Source organism: Antedon bifida, chromosome 8, assembly GCF_963402885.1.
Source record: "Antedon bifida chromosome 8, ecAntBifi1.1, whole genome shotgun sequence".
NCBI lineage: Eukaryota > Metazoa > Echinodermata > Crinoidea > Comatulida > Antedonidae > Antedon > Antedon bifida.
In genome coordinates this window covers 9,010,771-9,033,127 of record NC_136233.1, presented here as the reverse complement: position 1 = coordinate 9,033,127, position 22,357 = coordinate 9,010,771, and the positions used below count along the sequence as shown (strand labels likewise).

The 22,357-nt window shown below is 35.3% G+C and overlaps 1 protein-coding gene across 1 annotated transcript; it reads left to right on the top strand.

The window, feature by feature from the left end:
* Positions 1-9,438: 9,438 nt before the first annotated feature.
* LOC144849800 (uncharacterized) lies at positions 9,439-18,193 on the top strand. The gene is made up of 11 exons (XM_078706864.1): positions 9,439-9,747; positions 9,976-10,350; positions 10,517-10,991; positions 11,375-11,536; positions 11,804-11,988; positions 12,861-13,020; positions 14,666-14,777; positions 15,875-16,182; positions 17,000-17,165; positions 17,357-17,547; positions 18,100-18,193. Exons 1-11 carry the CDS (start codon positions 9,619-9,621, stop codon positions 18,135-18,137), a joined length of 2,301 nt encoding a protein of 766 aa, XP_078562990.1. The 5' UTR covers positions 9,439-9,618; the 3' UTR covers positions 18,138-18,193.
* Positions 18,194-22,357: the final 4,164 nt, after the last annotated feature.

Below are 22,357 nucleotides of genomic sequence, written 5' to 3'. Positions count from 1 at the left end.
TTTTACCCATGAAACACAATCTACCACAGTACCACCAGTTACTACAACTGAACAACAAGTTTCTAAAACTGAATCACCAGTTGATACAACTGAATCACCAATGTATACTACCGACAACAACAAAGAAACAGTAATTGTTTGTGCGACCTGTATGTCAGACGTTGGTATTACAAATAGATGGTCTGGGAATTTTGAAGGAACCATTACCATAACATTTACAAATGCAGTCACTGAATGGACGATGGAAATTACCTTTTCTGAACCAGTTGATACTCTAGATGTAAGAACCTTCATATTATCGTTTATTATTCAAATTAACATTGTTGTTATTATTTATATTTTTTAAAGATAATCCAGTAAACTATCGATCTATTACGACTGCCCTTCACGTAATGAATATTTTTCCAGTTTTGATCTTAAAAAAATGAATATTTTGTCACAGTCTAGTACGAAACATAAAAATATCAAAAATATTATATTTTTAGGTATACCAGGCAGTGTTTGTTTCTTCTTCAAATGATAACATGGTGTATATTGTAGGCAACGAAAACTATAATGGTGAGGTGGCACAAGGTGAAAGTCTTACCTTAGGTTTTCAGGCGTCATATCCTGGATCAGAACCTTCTACAATACGAATACAAATGCCGAGTCAACCTGATTGTTGCAGCGAAGTCGAAGTAACTCCACCAATACCAACGGCAGCACCAGGTGAAGGTTGCCCGACATGTTGCTCAACAACTTCAATTACATCGGAATGGCAAGGCAACTTCGTTGGAGAGTTCAGGATACCAATAACTAAACGAGTCACGGGTGGTTGGACAGCTGAGATATACTTTTCTACACCTGTTAATAGCTTAACGGTAGGCTAGTCGAAATACTTGAATAATGATAAATAATAATAAGTATATTTTGCTCAGGCACGAAAACGATAAATTCATTCCGAATATTATTTTACTTTGATATCTCATTTTACCTAACAAACAGGTGTACAACGCAGAAGTAATAGGAATGCTGAATGATAATAACGTGTACCAAATAAAAAATAAACAAAACAATGGAGACTTTGCTCCTGGAGAAGAAAATGTTCAAGGTTTTCAAGCAACGATTTCAGGAAGTACGCCAACGTTTTATGTGTATATGGTTGGACAGCCACAATGTTGCAACAATGTCTGTGACATATTTGAAGGGACTACCATCGAATCATCATATACGACAACTGATGCAACTATGATTTCAGAAAGTACTGACAGAATTTCATCAATAAAAACAGACTACTGTAAGCAATACTTTTTGTTGTTGTGAAAACACAGTGTAAAAAAAATGTACATTGATAAATAATTTAATTTTGATTTTTTTTCTCTTTTGTAGGATCCATCCACTCTTATTCACCTTGTGTTTAAAATTCTATACATACTATAACAATTTTTTTAAACATAACATGCACAAGTAGTAATAAACAAATGCGGATGACAAATAAAAAATGGTCAGTCCACATTGTTGACTATTTTCATACGTTCTTCGTTAGAGGCAATATTTTCTTAATAATGTAACTTCACCATCACATACATCATTTTACCACATTCCTCATTATATTACTTAATGATTTAGCTGTAAACTTTTAATAATATAAGCCTTCTAAGTGAGTAATTTCAAATTTAACTTGGTAAAGATGCACTATCATACAATCTTTATTAATTAATTTGTACACGAACCCATGCACAATTAATACAAAATGCTTGGTTTATCATGGTATAGTATCATCAAACGATTACATTATTAGACATCAATAGTTTTTTGAAAAGTGTTTGATAGTCTGATATACATATCTGAGGTTAGCAGACAGAATTATTCTTACATTACAAACTGACTTAAAATCAGAAGCTTTAGGCCTGTATAAACTAAAACAGGCAATTGTATAAATATGATTTACATGTTCTGTTGGTACCTAAAATAATGGTATTGTAGTTTGCTTGAAGGTAGAAATTAGTAAACAATTATTTTTCAATTTGTGCTTTATTTGCACTCCGAAATAAATTATATTCGCCATGTATTCGTTAACAGAATAAATACTCATTATTAGATAAACAGAGATGGCAATATTGCAATTCATTTGCTATTCATTTTAATAACAAATAGGACCAGCCAGTAAGGCTATTTTAACTTGATTATTTTTTGGCCCAGACATATACTAGGAAGTTGTATCTCTTTAAGGTTTTTTGTATCACTAATTTTGGTTGCCATTAATTCTACTAATAATAATTAAAAGCGCGGGCCAAGCACATTTCTGATTTTATCTCCCGTTGCATGTTAGAAGATTTAGACATCCAACCAAATGAAAACGATTTTTAACAACTACAGTACACTGTCTTCCCTATATAGTAGACAAAGTTTATATTCAAAGTACAAAGATAATTTTCAGGACCTGTTTATTTCAAATGTACGATCTAAAAAATATGAAATCAAGATTTGGCAATGAAGCTTCTTTTTTGTGAAAGACTTTTACAATTATTAGAAAATGTTACTTTCCGTATTATTTCTTACCAGATACCACTACAGTAATAATAGATATCACGATTCCAGAAGCTGATACTACGGCAGCATACGTTGAAACAACTGAAGAACTATTTAGCAGAACAGAAGAGCTAATACATACTACGGACGCACAATTTGATAAAACTGAAGAAGTAGTTGATACAACTGAAGCACTAGTAGATACAACGCAATTATATACTACAGAGGCACTGGTAGGCACTACACAAGAACTAATACATACTACAGAAGCACACTTCGATACAACTGAAGATCTAGTTGATACAACTGAAGCACTAGTAGATACAACGCAATTATATACTACAGAGGCACTGGTAGGCACTACACAAGAACTAATACATACTACGGAAGCACTAGTAGGAACAACTGAAGATCTAGTTGATACAACTGAAGCACTAGTAGATACAACGCAATTATATACTACAGATGCACTGGTAGGCACTACACAAGAACTAATACATACTACGGAAGCACACTTCGATACAACTGAAGATCTAGTTGATACAACTGAAGATCTAGTTGATACAACTAAAGAACTAGTAGATACAACGCAATTATATACTACAGATGCACTGGTAGGTACTACACAAGAACTAATACATACTACGGAAGCACACTTCGATACAACTGAAGATCTAGTTGATACAACTGAAGCACGAGTAGATACAACGCAATTATATACTACAGAGGCACTGGTAGGCACTACACAAGAACTAATATATACTACGGAAGCACACTTCGATACAACTGAAGATCTAGTTGATACAACGCAATTATATACTACAGAGGCACTGGTAGGCACTACACAAGAACTAATACATACTACGGAAGCACACTTCGATACAACTGAAGAACTAGTTGATACAACTGAAGCACTAGTTGATACAACTGAAGAACTAGTAGTATCGACGCAAGTATATACTACAGAGGCACTGGTAGGTACTACACAAGAACTAATACATACTACGGAAGCACACTTCGATACAACTGAAGATCTAGTTGATACAACGCAATTATATACTACAGAGGCACTGGTAGGCACTACACAAGAACTAATACATACTACGGAAGCACACTTCGATACAACTGAAGATCTAGTTGATACAACTGAAGATCTAGTTGATACAACTGAAGCACTAGTAGATACAACGCAATTATATACTACAGAGGCACTGGTAGGCACTACACAAGAACCAATACATACTACAGAAGCACACTTCGATACAACTGAAGATCTAGTTGATACAACTGAAGCACTAGTAGATACAACGCAATTATATACTACAGAGGCACTGATAGGCACTACAGAAGAACTAATACATACTACGAAAGATCTAGTTGATACAACTGAAGATCTAGTTGATACAACTGAAGAACTAGTAGTATCGACGCAAGTATATACTACAGAGGCACTGGTAGGCACTACACAAGAACCAATACATACTACGGAAGCTCTAGTAGGAATAACTGAAGATCTAGTTGATACAACTGAAGCACTAGTAGAAACAACGCAATTATATACTACAGAGGCACTGATAGGCACTACAGAAGAACTAATACATACTACGAAAGATCTAGTTGATACAACTGAAGATCTAGTTGATACAACTGAAGCACTAGTAGATACAACGCAATTATATACTACAGAGGCACTGGTAGGCACTACACAAGAACTAATACATACTACGGAAGCACACTTCGATACAACTGAAGATCTAGTTGATACAACTGAAGCACTAGTAGAAACAACGCAATTATATACTACAGAGACACTGGTAGGCACTACACAAGAACTAATACATACTACGGAAGCACACTTCGATACAACTGAAGATCTAGTTGATACAACTGAAGAACTAGTAGATACAACGCAATTATATACTACAGAGGCACTGGTAGGCACTACACAAGAACTAATACATACTACAGAAGCACACTTCGATACAACTGAAGATCTAGTTGATACAACTGAAGATCTAGTTGATACAACTGAAGCACTAGTAGATACAACGCAATTATATACTACAGAGGCACTGGTAGGTACTACACAAGAACCAATACATACTACAGAAGCACACTTCGATACAACTGAAGATCTAGTTGATACAACTGAAGATCTAGTTGATACAACTGAAGATCTAGTTGATACAACTGAAGATCTAGTTGATACAACTAACGATTTAGTTGATACAACTGAAGCACTAGTAGAAACGACGCAAGAATATACTACAGAGGCACTGGTAGGCACTACACAAGAACTAATACATACTACGGAAGCACACTTCGATACAACTGAAGATCTAGTTGATACAACTGAAGATCTAGTTGATACAACTGAAGCACTAGTAGATACAACGCAATTATATACTACAGAGGCACTGGTAGGCACTACACAAGAACCAATACATACTACAGAAGCACACTTAGATACAACTGAAGATCTAGTTGATACAACTGAAGATCTAGTTGATACAAGTGAAGATCTAGTTGATACAACTGAAGATCTAGTTGATACAACTGAAGATCTAGTTGATACAACTGAAGATCTAGTTGATACAACTGAAGATCTAGTTGATACAACTGAAGCACTAGTAGATACAACGCAATTATATACTACAGAGGCACTGGTAGGCACTACACAAGAACTAATACATACTACGGAAGCACACTTCGATACAACTGAAGATCTAGTTGATACAACTGAAGCACTAGTAGAAACAACGCAATTATATACTACAGAGACACTGGTAGGCACTACACAAGAACTAATACATACTACGGAAGCACACTTCGATACAACTGAAGATCTAGTTGATACAACTGAAGCACTAGTAGATACAACGCAATTATATACTACAGATGCACTGGTAGGTACTACACAAGAACTAATATATACTACAGAAGCACACTTCGATACAACTGAAGATCTAGTTGATACAACTGAAGATCTAGTTGATACAACTGAAGCACTAGTAGATACAACGCAATTATATACTACAGAGGCACTGGTAGGTACTACACAAGAACCAATACATACTACAGAAGCACTAGTAGGAACAACTGAAGATCTAGTTGATACAACTGAAGAGCTAGTTGATACAACTGAAGCACTAGTAGATACAACGCAATTATATACTACAGAGGCACTGGTAGGCACTACACAAGAACTAATATATACTACAGAAGCACACTTCGATACAACTGAAGATCTAGTTGATACAACTGAAGATCTAGTTGATACAACTGAAGCACTAGTAGATACAACGCAATTATATACTACAGATGCACTGGTAGGTACTACACAAGAACCAATACATACTACAGAAGCACACTTCGATACAACTGAAGATCTAGTTGATACAACTGAAGATCTAGTTGATACAACTGAAGATCTAGTTGATACAACTGAAGATCTAGTTGATACAACTGAAGATCTAGTTGATACAACTGAAGATCTAGTTGATACAACTGAAACACTAGTAGATACAACGCAATTATATACTACAGAGGCACTGGTAGGCACTACACAAGAACTAATACATACTACGGAAGCACTAGTAGGAACAACTGAAGATCTAGTTGATACAACTGAAGCACTAGTAGAAACAACGCAATTATATACTACAGAGGCACTGGTAGGCACTACACAAGAACCAATACATACTACAGAAGCACACTTAGATACAACTGAAGATCTAGTTGATACAACTGAAGCACTAGTAGATACAACGCAATTATATACTACAGAGGCACTGGTAGGCACTACACAAGAACTAATACATACTACGGAAGCACTAGTAGGAACAACTGAAAATCTAGTTGATACAACTGAAGCACTAGTAGATACAACGCAATTATATACTACAGAGGCACTGGTAGGCACTACACAAGAACCAATACATACTACAGAAGCACACTTCGATACAACTGAAGATCTAGTTGATACAACTGAAGCACTAGTAGATACAACGCAATTATATACTACAGAGGCACTGGTAGGTACTACACAAGAACCAATACATACTACAGAAGCACACTTCGATACAACTGAAGATCTAGTTGATACAACTGAAGATCTAGTTGATACAACTGAAGAACTAGTTGATACAACTGAAGATCTAGTTGATACAACTGAAGATCTAGTTGATACAACTGAAGATCTAGTTGATACAACTGAAGCACTAGTAGAAACGACGCAAGAATATACTACAGAGGCACTGGTAGGCACTACACAAGAACTAATACATACTACGGAAGCACACTTCGATACAACTGAAGATCTAGTTGATACAACTGAAGATCTAGTTGATACAACTGAAGCACTAGTAGATACAACGCAATTATATACTACAGAGGCACTGGTAGGCACTACACAAGAACTAATACATACTACGGAAGCACTAGTAGGAACAACTGAAAATCTAGTTGATACAACTGAAGCACTAGTAGATACAACGCAATTATATACTACAGAGGCACTGGTAGGCACTACACAAGAACCAATATATACTACAGAAGCACACTTCGATACAACTGAAGATCTAGTTGATACAACTGAAGCACTAGTAGATACAACGCAATTATATACTACAGAGGAACTGATAGGTAGTACACAAGAACGAAGACATACTACGGAAGCACACTTCGATACAACTGAAGATCTAGTTGATACAACTGAAGATCTAGTTGATACAACTGAAGCACTAGTAGAAACGACGCAAGTATTTACTACAGAGGCACTGGTAGGCACTACACAAGAACTAATACATACTACAGAAGCACACTTCGATACAACTGAAGAACTAGTTGATACAACTGAAGCACTAGTAGCTACCACGCAATTATATACTACAGAGGCACTGATAGGCACTACAGAAGAACTATTACATACTACGGAAGCAAACTTCGATACAACTGAAGAACTAGTTGATACAACTGAAGCACTAGTAGCTACCACGCAATTATATACTACAGAGGCACTGATAGGCACTACAGAAGAACTATTACATACTACGGAAGCAAACTTCGATACAACTGAAGATCTAGTTGATACAACTGAAGAACTAGTAGATACAACTGAAGCACTAGTAGAAACAACGCAATTATATACTACAGAAGCACTGGTAGGCACTACACAAGAACTAATACATACTACGGAAGCACTAGTAGGAACAACTGAAGATCTAGTTGATACAACTGAAGCACTAGTAGATACAACGCAATTATATACTACAGATGCACTGGTAGGCACTACACAAGAACTAATACATACTACAGAAGCACTAGTAGATACAACGCAAGTATATAGCACAGAGGCACTGGTGGGCACCACAGAGGAAGATAATTTCGATACAACTGAAGATATAGTCGAAACAACGGAAGAGCTAGCAGATAGTACACAAGGACAATATACTTCGGACGACATAGTATATTCCACTGAAGCTGATGTTGATACTACGGAAATAGCTACTGTATCGCAAGTGTATACTACAGATGTCAACAGAGAAACAGTAACTGTTTGTGCAACCTGTATGTCTGAAGTTGTTATTACAAATAGATGGACTGGAAATGTTGAAGGAACCATTAATGTAAGGTTTACCAATGCAGTCACTGAATGGACAATGGAAATTACCTTTTCTGAACCAGTTGATGCTATAGATGTAAGAACTTTCATATTATCGGTTATTATTCAAATTAACAGTAACCTATGATCTTCGCTTACAATTAGTTGTATTATTTATATTTTTATATGAGGATCAAGTAAACTATTGGTCTATTACGACTGCCCTTCACGTAATAAATGTTATTTCCAGTTTTGATATTTAAAAAATGAATATTTTGGCACAGTCTGGTACGAAACATAAATATCAAACATATTATATTTTTAGGTATACCAGGCAGTGGTTGTTTCTTCTTCAAATGATAACATGGTGTATATTGTAGGCAACGAAAACTTTAATGGTGAGGTGGCACAAGGTGAAAGTCTTGCCTTAGGTTTTCAGGCGTCCTATCCTGGATCAGAACCTTCTACAATACGAATACAAATGCCGAGTCAACCTGATTGTTGCAGCGAAGTGGAAGTAACTCCACCAATACCAACGGCAGCACCAGGTGAAGGTTGCCCGACATGTTGCTCAACAACTTCAATTACATCGGAATGGCAAGGCAACTTCATTGGAGAATTTAGTATACCAATAACTAAACGAGTCACGGGTGGGTGGACAGCTGAGATATACTTTTCAACACCTGTTAATAGCTTAACGGTAAGTTCACATTGTCTAGTTACTGAATGTATGTGTTGTGCCGAAACAGTGGCTTCTAAACAATACAAATATAATTCGAGCCTCGTGGAGGATAAATTTAGTATAAATAATGTGTAAATAAAATAAACTTATTAACGATACTATAACGACTATTTTTATACTGTAGTTGTACAACACAGATATAATAGGAACGCTGAATGGTAATAAAGTGTACCAAATAAGAAACAGACAGCATAATGCGGACTTTAATCCCGGAGAAGACAATGATCAAGGTTTTCAAGCAACGATTTCGGGAAGTACGCCAACGTTCCATGTGTATATGGTTGGGCAGCCACAATGCTGCAATAATGTCTGTGGTACATCTGGACGAACTACAACTGAAGTACCTCAGCAGACAGACGTGCCCGATCCTGAGCCAACAGATGATTTAGTGAGTGCAACTCAACCAGCAGTACTGGTAAGCACCACACAAGAACTAATACATACTACGGAAGCACACTTCGATACAACTGAAGAACTAGTTGATACAACTGAAGCACTAGTAGAAACAACGCAAGTACATACTACAGAGGCACTGGTAGGCACTACACAAGAACTAATACATACTACGGAAGCACACTTTGATACAACTGAAGATCTAGTTGAAACAACGGAAGAGCTAGCAGACAGTACACAAGGACAATATACTTCGGACGACATAGTATATTCCACTGAAGCTGATGTTGATACTACGGAAATAGCTACTGTATCGCAAGTGTATACTACAGATGTCAACAGAGAAACAATAACTGTTTGTGCAACCTGTATGTCTGAAGTTGTTATTACAAATAGATGGACTGGAAATGTTGAAGGAACCATTACTGTAACGTTTACCAATGCAGTCACTGAATGGACGATGGAAATTACCTTTTCTGAACCAGTTGATACTCTAGATGTAAGAACCTTCATATTATTGTTTATTATTCAAATTAACATTAACCTATGATCTTCGTTTACAATTAGTTGTATTATTTATATTTTTATATGATCATCAAGTAAACTATCGATCTATTACGACTGCCCTTCACGTAATGAATATTATTTCCAGTTTTGATCTTTAAAAAATGATTGTTTTGTCACAGTCTGGTACGAAACATAAATATCAAAAATATTATATTTTTAGGTATACCAGGCAGTGGTTGTTTCTTCTTCAAATGATAACATGGTGTATATTGTAGGCAACGAGAACTATAATGGTGAGGTGGCACAAGGTGAAAGTCTTGCTTTAGGTTTTCAGGCGTCATATCCTGGATCAGAACCTTCTACAATACGAATACAAATGCCGAGTCAACCTGATTGTTGCAGCGAAGTGGAAGTAACTCCACCAATACCAACGGCAGCACCAGGTGAAGGTTGCCCGACATGTTGCTCAACAACTTCAATTACATCGGAATGGCAAGGCAACTTCATTGGAGAATTTAGTATACCAATAACTAAACGAGTCACGGGTGGGTGGACAGCTGAGATATACTTTTCAACACCTGTTAATAGCTTAACGGTAAGTTCACATTGTCTAGTTGCTGAATGTATGTGTTGTGCCGAAACAGTGGCTTCTAAACAATACAAATATAATTCGAGCCTCGTGGAGGATAAATTTAGTATAAATAATGTGTAAATAAAATAAACTTATTAACGGTACTATAACGACTACTTTTATACTGTAGTTGTACAACACAGATATAATAGGAACGCTGAATGGTAATAAAGTGTACCAAATAAGAAACAGACAGCATAATGCGGACTTTAATCCCGGAGAAGACAATGATCAAGGTTTTCAAGCAACGATTTCGGGAAGTACACCAACGTTCCATGTGTATATGGTTGGACAGCCACAATGCTGCAATAATATCTGTGGTACATCTGGACCAACTACAACTGAAGTACCTCAGCAGACAGACGTGCCCGATCCTGAGCCAACAAATGATTTAGTGAGTGCAACTCAACCAGCAGTACAAACAGAAACACCGGAGTCACCCACGACTGACACACCAGACCAGACAGACGAGGTCAGCTTTGAACAAACAGTGGGGTTAACCGGTACAAGTGAAGCAATATCACAGACAGAAGCATTAAATCCACATACAACAACACCAGAACAAAAAACAACCACAGTATCAATACCAACAATTCCTGCCAATGGTGAGAGCTTTTTTTCTTACAAGATATGAAATACAATCTTCAAAAATATTTTCAGAATTTTTATAGAATTATTTACTTGTGAAAATGGTATTAGATAACTTGTTCTATCAAGATTTACTCTTATCAGCTTTTAAAAATCATGTTAAATCACTGTCTATAGTCATTACAATAATATATTAGAAAGTTTAACAAGCTTTTAGCGTAGGTAAAAATTCACATACCTTGAATTTCTTCATCAGCATAAATGTGATGTTTTGTTGATCATTTTCACCTGTTCTGAAAGCTTTTTTAAACTCCTTTCTCATATCTACCAGCACGTATGAACTTTCATTCGAGCATTACAACGTAATAACAACGCCTTTATTATTTATGTTTTTTAACAGTACCGTACGCTTATGATGATGTTCTTTATAAATCCATTCTGTTCTATGAGGCACAAAGGTCCGGTGCGTTACCTGAGAACAACAGAATTTCTTACAGGGGTGATAGTGCCCTGGATGACGCTGGTGACAACGGGGAAGATTTAACAGGGGGATGGTACGATGGTAAGCGTCTTTTGTATTTGTATAAGCATAGGTGACTCTATTGAATTTCATTTTAGAAACGATATATTAACAGAATAAAAAAATACATGTTGTTGTATCAATTGATTACCAACTACAGTTAGTGGAATGTAATGACAAAGATTACAAAAATGAAACTAATTATTAGGACCAAGAAATGGTGGCGTATTACTTACATACAAGTCTAGTATAATTGTCGAGATTACATTTTTTTCTAATTGACTTACCTGTATTATCATTAATTCACAGCGGGAGATTATGTAAAATTTGGTCATCCTATGGCCGGTGCTGTTACAGTGTTAGCTTGGGGACTGATCGAGTACAAATCAGGATATGAAGCAGCAGGAGAACTACATAATATGTATGACTGTATTAAATGGGCGACCGACTACTTTCTTAAATGTCACACAAATGAAAATGAATTTTATGCACAGGTAATAAAAAGATTGTTTAATTAACAAGCTCGCTTACTAGTACAGATGTTTCTTGAGAACTGAATACGTTTTTGAATAATTATGATAGTTATAATCTACTTTACGTTACACTGCAAAATTATTTATATTAAATTCTGTTTTGGACACGGAAAGAAGCACCATTCACATTATATGAAAGAATCATGAAAAGAGACTGTTTCATACCGGTACGTGACGTAGCTATAATTATAATTTATAGTGACAACAATTTCGGACACTCACAATTTTTATCTTATTATAATATTATGCAAAACATGCTTTTCCTGTCAAATTAGCCTTGCATATGAATTATAATATAGTAAGCTGCATTTTATGTTGTATGTTGTCAGGATTTATTGTGCCAAGGATGAGAGACAGGTAGGGTAGGTATTCGGGGATTGCAGAATTTGATATTTATATTTATTTTGTGTATGTGTGTGTGTTACCGCTGCGTCGGTACCATGAAATATGAAATAAATAATAATAAAAAAAATAAAATAAATAAAATAAAATAAAAAAAAGGTATTCGGGACGACGTTTGAAAGTGTGATACATGGATTTTATGGAAACAGGGCGTCCTTTTGCTTGTCTTTCATACCGGCATGTTGAAAATGGAAATACTTGTAAGCAATTCAACAATGTCCATACGTTAAGGGATTTTTATTTGGAAATAAAAAATGTTATCAACAGCCGATACAAATACAGCCAGAAAAGATGTTACATATTTATATTTTTGAAAAACACGACATTGGAAGCTATACACTTTCTTCAGAGTTAATTAGTTAAAAATGATTAAGAGTTAGTTATACCTAATGAAAAATCTCTATTGATAAACATGAATGGTCATATTTTAGGTGGGTGATGGAAATATTGATCATGCATACTGGGGGAGACCGGAAGACATGGATCTTTACCGACCAGCCTTTAAGGTGACCAAAGAAAATCCTGGATCTGATGTCGTGGGAGAAACAGCCGCTGCATTGGCTGCTACTTCAATAGCTTTTCAAGATATTGGTATGCATATTAAATACTATATAGCCTTAGATCGTTTTTTCATAATTTCATACAATACATGAACATAAAAAGAGAAAAAAATACCTTTAACAACACCAAAATGAACAGTAACTTTTATAAAAGCTAGCTTAATTGTAAAAAAATATTGTTCGCATCTTCAGACACAATATTATCATCTAGATTACTGAACTATCTTTTCCAATATAAAGGTGTATTTATTCATACATGTCAGCACACTTCAACAAACTGCTGCTTTGATATAAAGTCAGTTTCTGTTTGGTTTTAAGTTAAACAAAAAATATTTCTTACAAAAAACGCCACTCGCTTGTTGACGTAAGGTTCTAAATATATATTGTCTCCCTAAACAATTTTTTTTTTCAAATTTGCTTTTAAATGTGTAATTTTAATGTCAAATAATATTTATTGTTTTGTTCGCCTCGTTGTAATCCTTTTATTTTATTTTTGCTTATGCTCACTTTTCTTGCCTGTTTTCTGACTAGGCTAGGAGGCACCGGATCCCTGAAAAGATCAAGACCTAACCGATGCTAACACACTGATTCCCAGTTAGCGGTGATGGTGTGTGCCCATACTCCGGTTTGGGTGGTAGCTTGTTGTTTTTGTCTTCTTGTTCTCTTCCTTTTGTTTTCCTCTCTTTCCCTTTATTGTCGAGTGCATAGAGACATCGTTTTTTCCGCTATATAAATCTATTTATTAAATTATTGTTATTAATCACTTTAACCAAAAAATGGATCGAAAAAATGATTTACCTAAAAATGGGTTTTGGTTCAAATTAAATGTTTCTTTTCCTTTTTTATAGCCTAAGTGAAATAATTTGTTTGTGTTTGTTTTTTTTTACAGAAGTGAATAACTTTATTAAAACTGCAAAATTACTTACTTACAGTCTGATATTATTAATCTTCAATTTTCATGTTTTTGAGGGACAATACATCTTAAATTATTGTTCTTTATTCAGAAATATTGATCTATTATCAATTATCTACAGCAGTAGTAGTACACATTTTGTGTAACGTAAATAGGCCTATAAAGTCTGGCCTACTGTATTAGAAGATTTTCATATTAATATCAAAACTAAATAATTCCACCAAGGTGGCTTAGGCCTATATCCAATACGTTAGTTTATCTTTATTGCCAAGTTCAAGTCTGGGTCAATTCATCAAGCTTAGATGTCAGCAAGTGATTAATCGCCAGTGGGACCCTTATATTAGAAATGGGAGTCATTGTAAATACCGGCCTATGATGACTTATTATTATAATACCAACCTAGGTTGACAGCAATCTCAATAATACTGTATTAACAGCAAATGTTTTCATAGACTCTCTTCTCCCAGACGTGCCTTAAGGGTTTGTAATTTGAGCATGACCCCAAAACTGTCAGCCTCTAGAACTATAGCTTCCGCCTGATATAGCTTCCGAAGGAGTAGTCCTCTGAGAATATAGCTGGCTAAAGCCGCGGTGCGAAAATAATTATCTATCTTTCAACGAATACTAGATCAAACAACAATGTTTTTTAACGAACTTTTAATATCCAATTCTTAAATTAACGATCAACTATTTTAATTTCCTATGAACAATATCTATTTTATTTTACAGTATACCTTTAATTATTACTACTCTGTATTTATAGATTCTGTTTACGCCGCAACCTTGTTATCTAGTGCAGAAGAACTGTACTTATTTGCAAAAACATACGAAGGAAAATACTCAGACACGATCACAAATGCCGCACAATTTTACAGGTACACTACTAATTTAATACAAAATAATGACATTAATTGGTTTAAAAATCGTTATATTTTTTTTATGTATTAAGGTAATAATACTAATTTGAAAATTGCATTTGATAAAATAGTAGTAGGATTTTTAACTAAATGTTTAATTTTTAAAATTCATATTCATAATTGTCACGTCAACATTATCATCATATTTGTTTTGTACACGTTAAATTCTATAAATCATTCGGCAGTTTAAAAAATGTCACTGATAAAATTTAAGTTGGTAGTTTATAGAACTAAGATGCATGTGTACTATTGAAATAATAAAACTACAGCTGCTTACGGACAACACAAACTAGTGCACATGGTGGTGTTAATCGAAATTAGATGAACACGCGGACATACGCGAAATACCAAACTATAAATTTTGGGTGTTTTTCGTGATGTAGTATTTGATTTTTTGTTGTTTTTACTCTACAGCTCACTATGTCGGTCGGTCGGTTGGTTGGTCGGTAAACACTAACTTGAGCACGCGACTGCAGCCATGTATATGGCCTTGTTTGTGTGAGAGCTTTGTTTTTAATTATGCTCAGAAATAGTGATGTGTATCATGCAATGGGTCATATTTACCTATAGGTAAAATAACAAAGTGGACATAAATAAATGAAAAATACATTGCTGCGGAAACACGACCTAAATCATAAAAATCATGTCAAATGTGAGAACCTACCATTCAGCGATTTCGGATTACGCGACCAATTTAGTAACATTAATAAGTAGATTATTGTTGATTAATCTTGATTTTGACCAAATAGGCCTATACTGTTTAAATAAATGAACAAAGCACGAAATTGTAATTAGATCCTGCTGAGTCTTTATTGGAAAATGTAAAAGTTTTTAGATATTTAAAACTTAGGAATTTGAGATTTTTTTCGAGACTAAAAACCTTCAGAATGTCTCAAGTTAAGTGGTTATAATTAGGCCTATTTCCATTTGCCTACAGTACCGTAGTTGACTTACAAAATCTTTACATATTTAGTCAAAGTGAAAGTGATTCTTGTCTACATGTGTATAAGCATCAGGTATAAATTATTGCAATTATCTTGCTTGTGGTTTTTCAGTTCAAGTGGTTACCAAGATGAACTATGCTGGGCAGCTGCTTGGTTGTACATGGCAACCTCAAATGAAAGCTATCGAACCGATGCCGAGACATTTTATGATATGCATGGTCTAAGTAGCAAACCATGGGCATTTGATTGGGATGATAAAAAGGCTGGGGTTCAAGTTTTGTTGTATAAACTCACTCAGGATGTTAAATACAAAACGGCTGTCGAGACGTTTATTAATGGATGGGTTAACGGAAATGACGTTGACTATACACCACAAGGTCTTGCATGGAGAATTCAGTGGAGTCCAAACAGATATTCAGGTAAAGCTCTGTCAGTCAAATAACAGACTGTAATAACACCACAGTCCTAAATACATATACGTAATCATTATCAGAAAGGTTCAACGCGGACTTGCATTTTGAGTAGGCTGTTGAGCCGTGAAATGTGCAAACTATCAGTTTTGACGTTAAATGTCTGGACATGATTGTGTTTTTTTTTCAAAACAGACTATTTCGGCCTGTACTACAATTGAATACAGTATGTAAGTGACATTGTTAGAAAAACCCGTTACTATTTAGAATTAGGTTATCATTTTTAATAAATGATTTTGGTTGAAAAAAATAATTTGCACATTAAATGTAGAATTTCATTTGCAAATTTAACGGCGTGATGTTTGCACTTTAGTGGATTTGTACATTTGAGGGTACCATGTTTGAACATATGTGGTCGTTTGCACCAATGTGGTTGCAAATGTGACTTTTTGCACATTTCACGGCTCAACAGAGGCCTACTTTAACGTAATTATAAGATATTAATATAATGACAGTGATGCTACTTTTTGTGTCACGCATGTAGACCCCGTCGGGGGATCATTGCGCCATAGGGTAAATCCTGACGTCACCCCTAGGAACTGGTCCATGTACAATCTCAGTACAATCTCCGTAAATGACCAGAATTGTCTTGTGACGCTGGTTACACAGAGTCGAATGGATTTGTAAACGGAAGCTTTGGAGTTGTTTCTTTGTTACAATCGTGTTGAATTATTTTGTTGCGCCGTTAAAACTAGAAAAGCAATACTTCGATAATATAGACTTATAAATCAGTATTGTATCTATATTTTCCTCCTTTTTTGTGTAGCAAATGTTGCATTTCTTGCCTTAGTGGCTGCTGATCTCGGCATTCAACGTGACAGTTACCAAACGTTTGCCAAGCAACAGATAAACTACATGCTTGGAGACACAGGGCGTAGTTACGTTGTTGGATTTGGTGTTAATCCACCAGATAGACCTCATCACGGATCAAGGTATTTCAAACTGTTTATAAACATAACTGACAAAAATTATTTATATTACAATTTTTAATACGTTTTGTATTCAGAGCAATTTCACGTTCATAATAATCAACTATTATATAAAGAAGTAAATCAATCAAAAAAATTCACTGTAATAACAATTATTCTGAAGAAATAAATTGTGTCTTCGTATTATGTTTTAGTTCTTGTCCTGACACACCAGCATCATGTGGTTGGGATGACTTTAACTATGATGGACCAAATCCTCAGATACTATACGGAGCTTTAGTTGGCGGTCCCGACCTTAATGATAACTTTGAAAACGACAGAACAGACTACATCCAGAATGAAGTGACATGTGATTACAATGCAGGTTTCCAATCATCCGTTGCAGGTATATATTCATTTCAAACATAGAATGTTCCGAGTTCGACTATTTCTTATTCTTACAGATTTCCTAATTACATGTTTATCGTTTCAAATTAATTAATCGACATTCACCGGGTGGTTTAGAACTTCTGTCCTGTCCGTGTTTATTTCCAACATAGTTATGGTCTAGAAAAGAAGGTTATTAAAGAACCATTACATGACATTTATTAGAAATACAATTATTGTAGACATCTAGTTAGGGAATACCAATGAAATGAACATTTCTTGTTTCCAATCCTTTTGTTGCCAAATAAATTCACTGGATCATGTAATTTATAAATATGCAAGTTTTTTTTTGTCTTTCGTGGAAGTAACCCACCTTTATTTATACAAAAACAAAAATAAATAAGCAAGTTCCACCACTTACTAATGTTTCAGTTAAACACTTTAAATTGAAATGGCAACAATACCGATAAGTTTGAAATGATTTTTTTTTCAAACGCCAACGTACTATAAGTTTAAATACCATAGGCCTTAGAAGTAGGACTAATACAGTACGAATTCACAATTTTTTCAGGCATTATCAAGTTATTGATTGATGAGAGTAACGACTAATGGAACTTACAGGTACAAAGAGATGCAAGCATCATTTACTTAGTGTCATCGATGTGTTGGATCCACCGGTGCTTCACTCCTTAGTGGACTAAATATCACATGTAAAATGTTGGGCATTGCTTCCGATATTATAGGCTCCTACACAAATCGCGTCTCAACATTTTTATCCAATCCCCAATTATATTGGCTGTATATAATGATAGTATAGTATAGAAAATTGGTTTATAATAAATATGTAATAATGTTAATGACTCATGACTAGTGACCAACTAACCAAAACTATGTATATGCATATTCAATCCAGATTTAGCACTGCATGCTCAAATAGTTTTCTATTGAGTTAATTATGGGACTAGTGCTGTTCCGCCGTACCACGCCGCCGAGAATGTTAAAGAGTCGCTATCCAATCGGGTTTGAACTATACCATGAAAGCCCCAGTGGTCTAATGGTTAAGACATCTCCATATCAAGCAGAAGTTCCGGGTAGAAATGTATGTTGAAAATACATTATGTATTTTTTTTTTTTAGTTGGAAAAAAAATTATGTATTTAGTTGAAAAATAAATAATGTATTTTAGTTGGAAAATAAATTATGATTAAAAAAAAACAAAGGTAAATACTCTAAACACAATATAGTAGGCTACAGCAGTTAACGCCATAAAAATAGCCAAGTTGTGCACTTTATTACCAAAGCATGAAACTTGCCACAAAATTTCTTTGATGTATATAGATTCAAAATATCGGGGGGTGCCAAGTGTCCAACGTCCGGTATGGCGGCCATCTTGATTTCAAAATGGCCACCATAAAAACAAAAAGTGTTCATATCTTGGCAACTATAAACAGTAGAGACTTGATTCTGGTGTTAAATTGTTCACAAACCACATATTTCTATTTGCTCTAATAAAAAGTTTCGTCAAAAAATGACCGGAAATGACGTTTCTTCCAGTTTGACCTTTGACCTCTTATCTGTATATCTCGGTAACTACTGATCATTTTCAATCGATTTTGGTGTCATTTTGTTCAGAATAGAGACATTTATATTTGTAGTAATGAAACATTTTCACATAAAATGACTGGAAATACAATTTATAACCTTTGACATATATAATTATGTGAACATATTGTATGTGGTTTACATTGGTATAAATGCACCTAATTTTTTTTACCGAAATAAATGACACTTAATGAAAAAATGACCAGGAATTATTCTGAATTTTTGACTTTTGATGTGATAGGATAGGCGTAAAGTATGACAGATCACTGAGAAACAGCAATCACTGAGCTCATCTATGCCGACTTGCTTGCTAAACTGTGATGTGTCAATCGTTAGATAAAAGTTTTGGTCCTCTCTCCTTCATCTTTTATTTTTTTTTGTAATGTATTATACCATATGGACAATTGTCTGAAATAAAAGTTGAATTGAATTGTTAGATGCCATTTGGAAATATTTTTGTGTAAAGTAGCATTCTTTCGTTGGCCTCTTTGATGTTGCATATGAGACAAGTTCGGAAAGTTCTCATTTTCATGAGTTAAGAGAACACCGTCTTTCAAAGTACTTACTACAAACTTATCCTGCATTTTGAGGTTATGTCAATAATTTCTTTTTTAGAAGTAGGAGCGAAAAAATAGAGTTTTTAATAGGATCTTTTAGAAAATCAGAATGGCTCCCGGAAGATGATTGAATGTTTGAGGCATACGTAGGACCTATTTCTGCAAAGTATCGGTTAAAATTGGTAGCAATATCAACGGGGTCGGTGATTTTTGAGTCATTGTTATGAATGTTATGAATCCTTTTCCTCGATTTTCTCTAGTCATTGATTTTTTAGCAAAATCCGAACCAAATCAATTCGTAAAAGACATCTCAATATAATTATTCAAGTAAACCTCAAATTAGTGACATGGACCTACAATATACTGTTCTGTACAAGACCTTTTTAGGCATCCACCTGTGGACTTTCACTTTGAAGGTCTTGGTCTCCTAATCATACAAGAAACAATGTCTGATTTAATCAATCAAAGTAGTGGGTCCAGACAAAGAAGTGGGTGTAAGACCATCCACAGACAAAGAAGGGGGTATAAGACCATCCACAGACAAAGAAGGGGGTATAAGACCATCCACAGACAAAGAAGGGGGTATAAGACCATCCACAGACAAAGAAGGGGGTATAAGACCATCCACAGACAAAGAAGGGGGTATAAGACCATCCACAGACAAAGAATGGGGTGTAAGACCATCCACACACAAAGAAGGGGATGTACGACCATCCACACACAAAGAAGGGGGTATAAGACCATCCACAGACAAAGAAAGGGGTGTAAGGCCATCTGCAGACAAAGAAGGGGGTGTAAGACCATCCACAGACAAAGAAGAGGGTATAAGACCATCCACAGACAAAGAAGGGGGTGTGGGACCGTCCACAGACAAAGAAGGGGGTGTAAGACCATCCACTGACAAAGAAAGGGGTATAGGACCACTTACAGACAAAGAAGGGGGTATAAGACCATCCAAAGACAAAGAAAGAGGTATAAGACCATCTACAGTCAAAGAAGGGGGTGTAGGACCATCCACAGACAAAGAAGGGGGTGTAGGACCATCCACAGACAAAGAAGGGAATGTAAGACCACCCACAGACAAAGAAGGGGGTGTAAGACAATCTACAGACAAAGAAAGGGGTGTAGGACCATCCATAGACAAAGAAGGGGGTGTAGGACCATCCACAGACAAAGAAGGGGTATAAGACCATCTACAGACAAAGAAAGGGTGTAAGACCATAAACAGACAAAGAAAGGGGTGTAATACCATCAACAGACAAAGAAAGGGGTGTAATACCATCCACAGACAAAGAAGGGGGTATAAGACCATCCGCAGACAAAGAAGGGCCCGTATAAGACCATCCACAGACACAGAAGAGGGTGTAAGACCATCCACAGACAAAGAAGGGATATAAGACCATCCACAGACAAAGAAGGGGGTGTAAGACCATCCACAGACAAAGAAGGGGGTGTGGGACCGTCCACAGACAAAGAAGGGGGTGTAAGACCATCCACTGACAAAGAAAGGGGTATAGGACCACTTACAGACAAAGAAGAGGGTATAAGACCATCCACAGACAAAGAAGGGGGTATAAGACCATCCACAGACAAAGAAGGGGGTATAAGACCATCCACAGTCAAAGAAGGGGGGGGGGGGTAGGACCATATTAACCGAGGAAGCATATAGAAAAAGAAGATGCAATCAAAATAGGTCTACCACTTGGAAAACAATAAATTGTAGAATAACTGAGGCTTGATTATTGAAATATAAAGGGTTCATTGTAAGGTCATTAATAATATATTGATATAAACACGATCATCATACTATTCAATTGACATTCAAATACAGTCTATCTCGAAAAGAAGCTCATACTATCACCTTTTCGAGGTTTTACGGTATTCCATAACATGTATGTTATTTCCTCTGTCAAACTATTAAAACTTTTAGCGAATCAGAAGGTGCCATCATAATTGAACTAATGGTACCACCAAGCACAATGTTTACCAATTTTATGTACTATATACAAGTTTTAGTCCATTAATCATTTAATATATTAATTACGCTTATCAGGTCAAACTTCAAAATTAGATGCATTTAAGACCAACAAAAACATACAGTATATTCACATAATTAAAAAATAAATGTCAAAGGTCATAAATTGTATTTCCGGGCATTTTATGTGAAAATGTTTCATTACTACAAATATAAATATATTTATTCTGAACAAAATGACATCAAAATCGATTGAAAATGACCAGTAGTTACAGAGATATACAAATACAAGGTCAAAGGTCAAACTGAAATAAACGTCATTTCCGGTCATTTTTGGACGAAACTTTTCATTAGAGCAAATATAAATATATAGTTTGTGAACAATTTGAGACCAGAATTAAGTCTCTAGTGTGTATAGTTGCCAAGATATGAACATTTTTTGTTTTTATGGTGGCCATTTTGAAATCAAGATGGCCGCCATACCGGACGTTGGACACTTGGCACCCCCCGATATTTTGAATCTATATACATTAAAGAAACTTTATGCCAAGTTTCATGCTTTGGTAATAAAATGCACAGCTCATGTCATTAACTGCTCTACTAATATGTTTAACTGTAAACAAAAAAAGTTAAGTGTTAAGAGATATAATGAAAAAGATGAACTCAAAAAGAAAGCAAATATGCATGATAAAAACA

What these genes read in the sequence shown, in the direction of transcription:
- LOC144849800 (XM_078706864.1), top strand. Translation starts at nt 9,619, where the DNA reads ATGTCTGAAGTTGTTATTACAAATAGATGGACTGGAAATGTTGAAGGA. An exon ending in AATGCCGCACAATTTTACAG is followed by an intron (nt 14,778 to 15,874) that starts GTACACTACTAA and finishes GTGGTTTTTCAG; the next exon opens with TTCAAGTGGTTACCAAGATG. An exon ending in TTTCCAATCATCCGTTGCAG is followed by an intron (nt 17,548 to 18,099) that starts GTATATATTCAT and finishes CAATTTTTTCAG; the next exon opens with GCATTATCAAGTTATTGATT.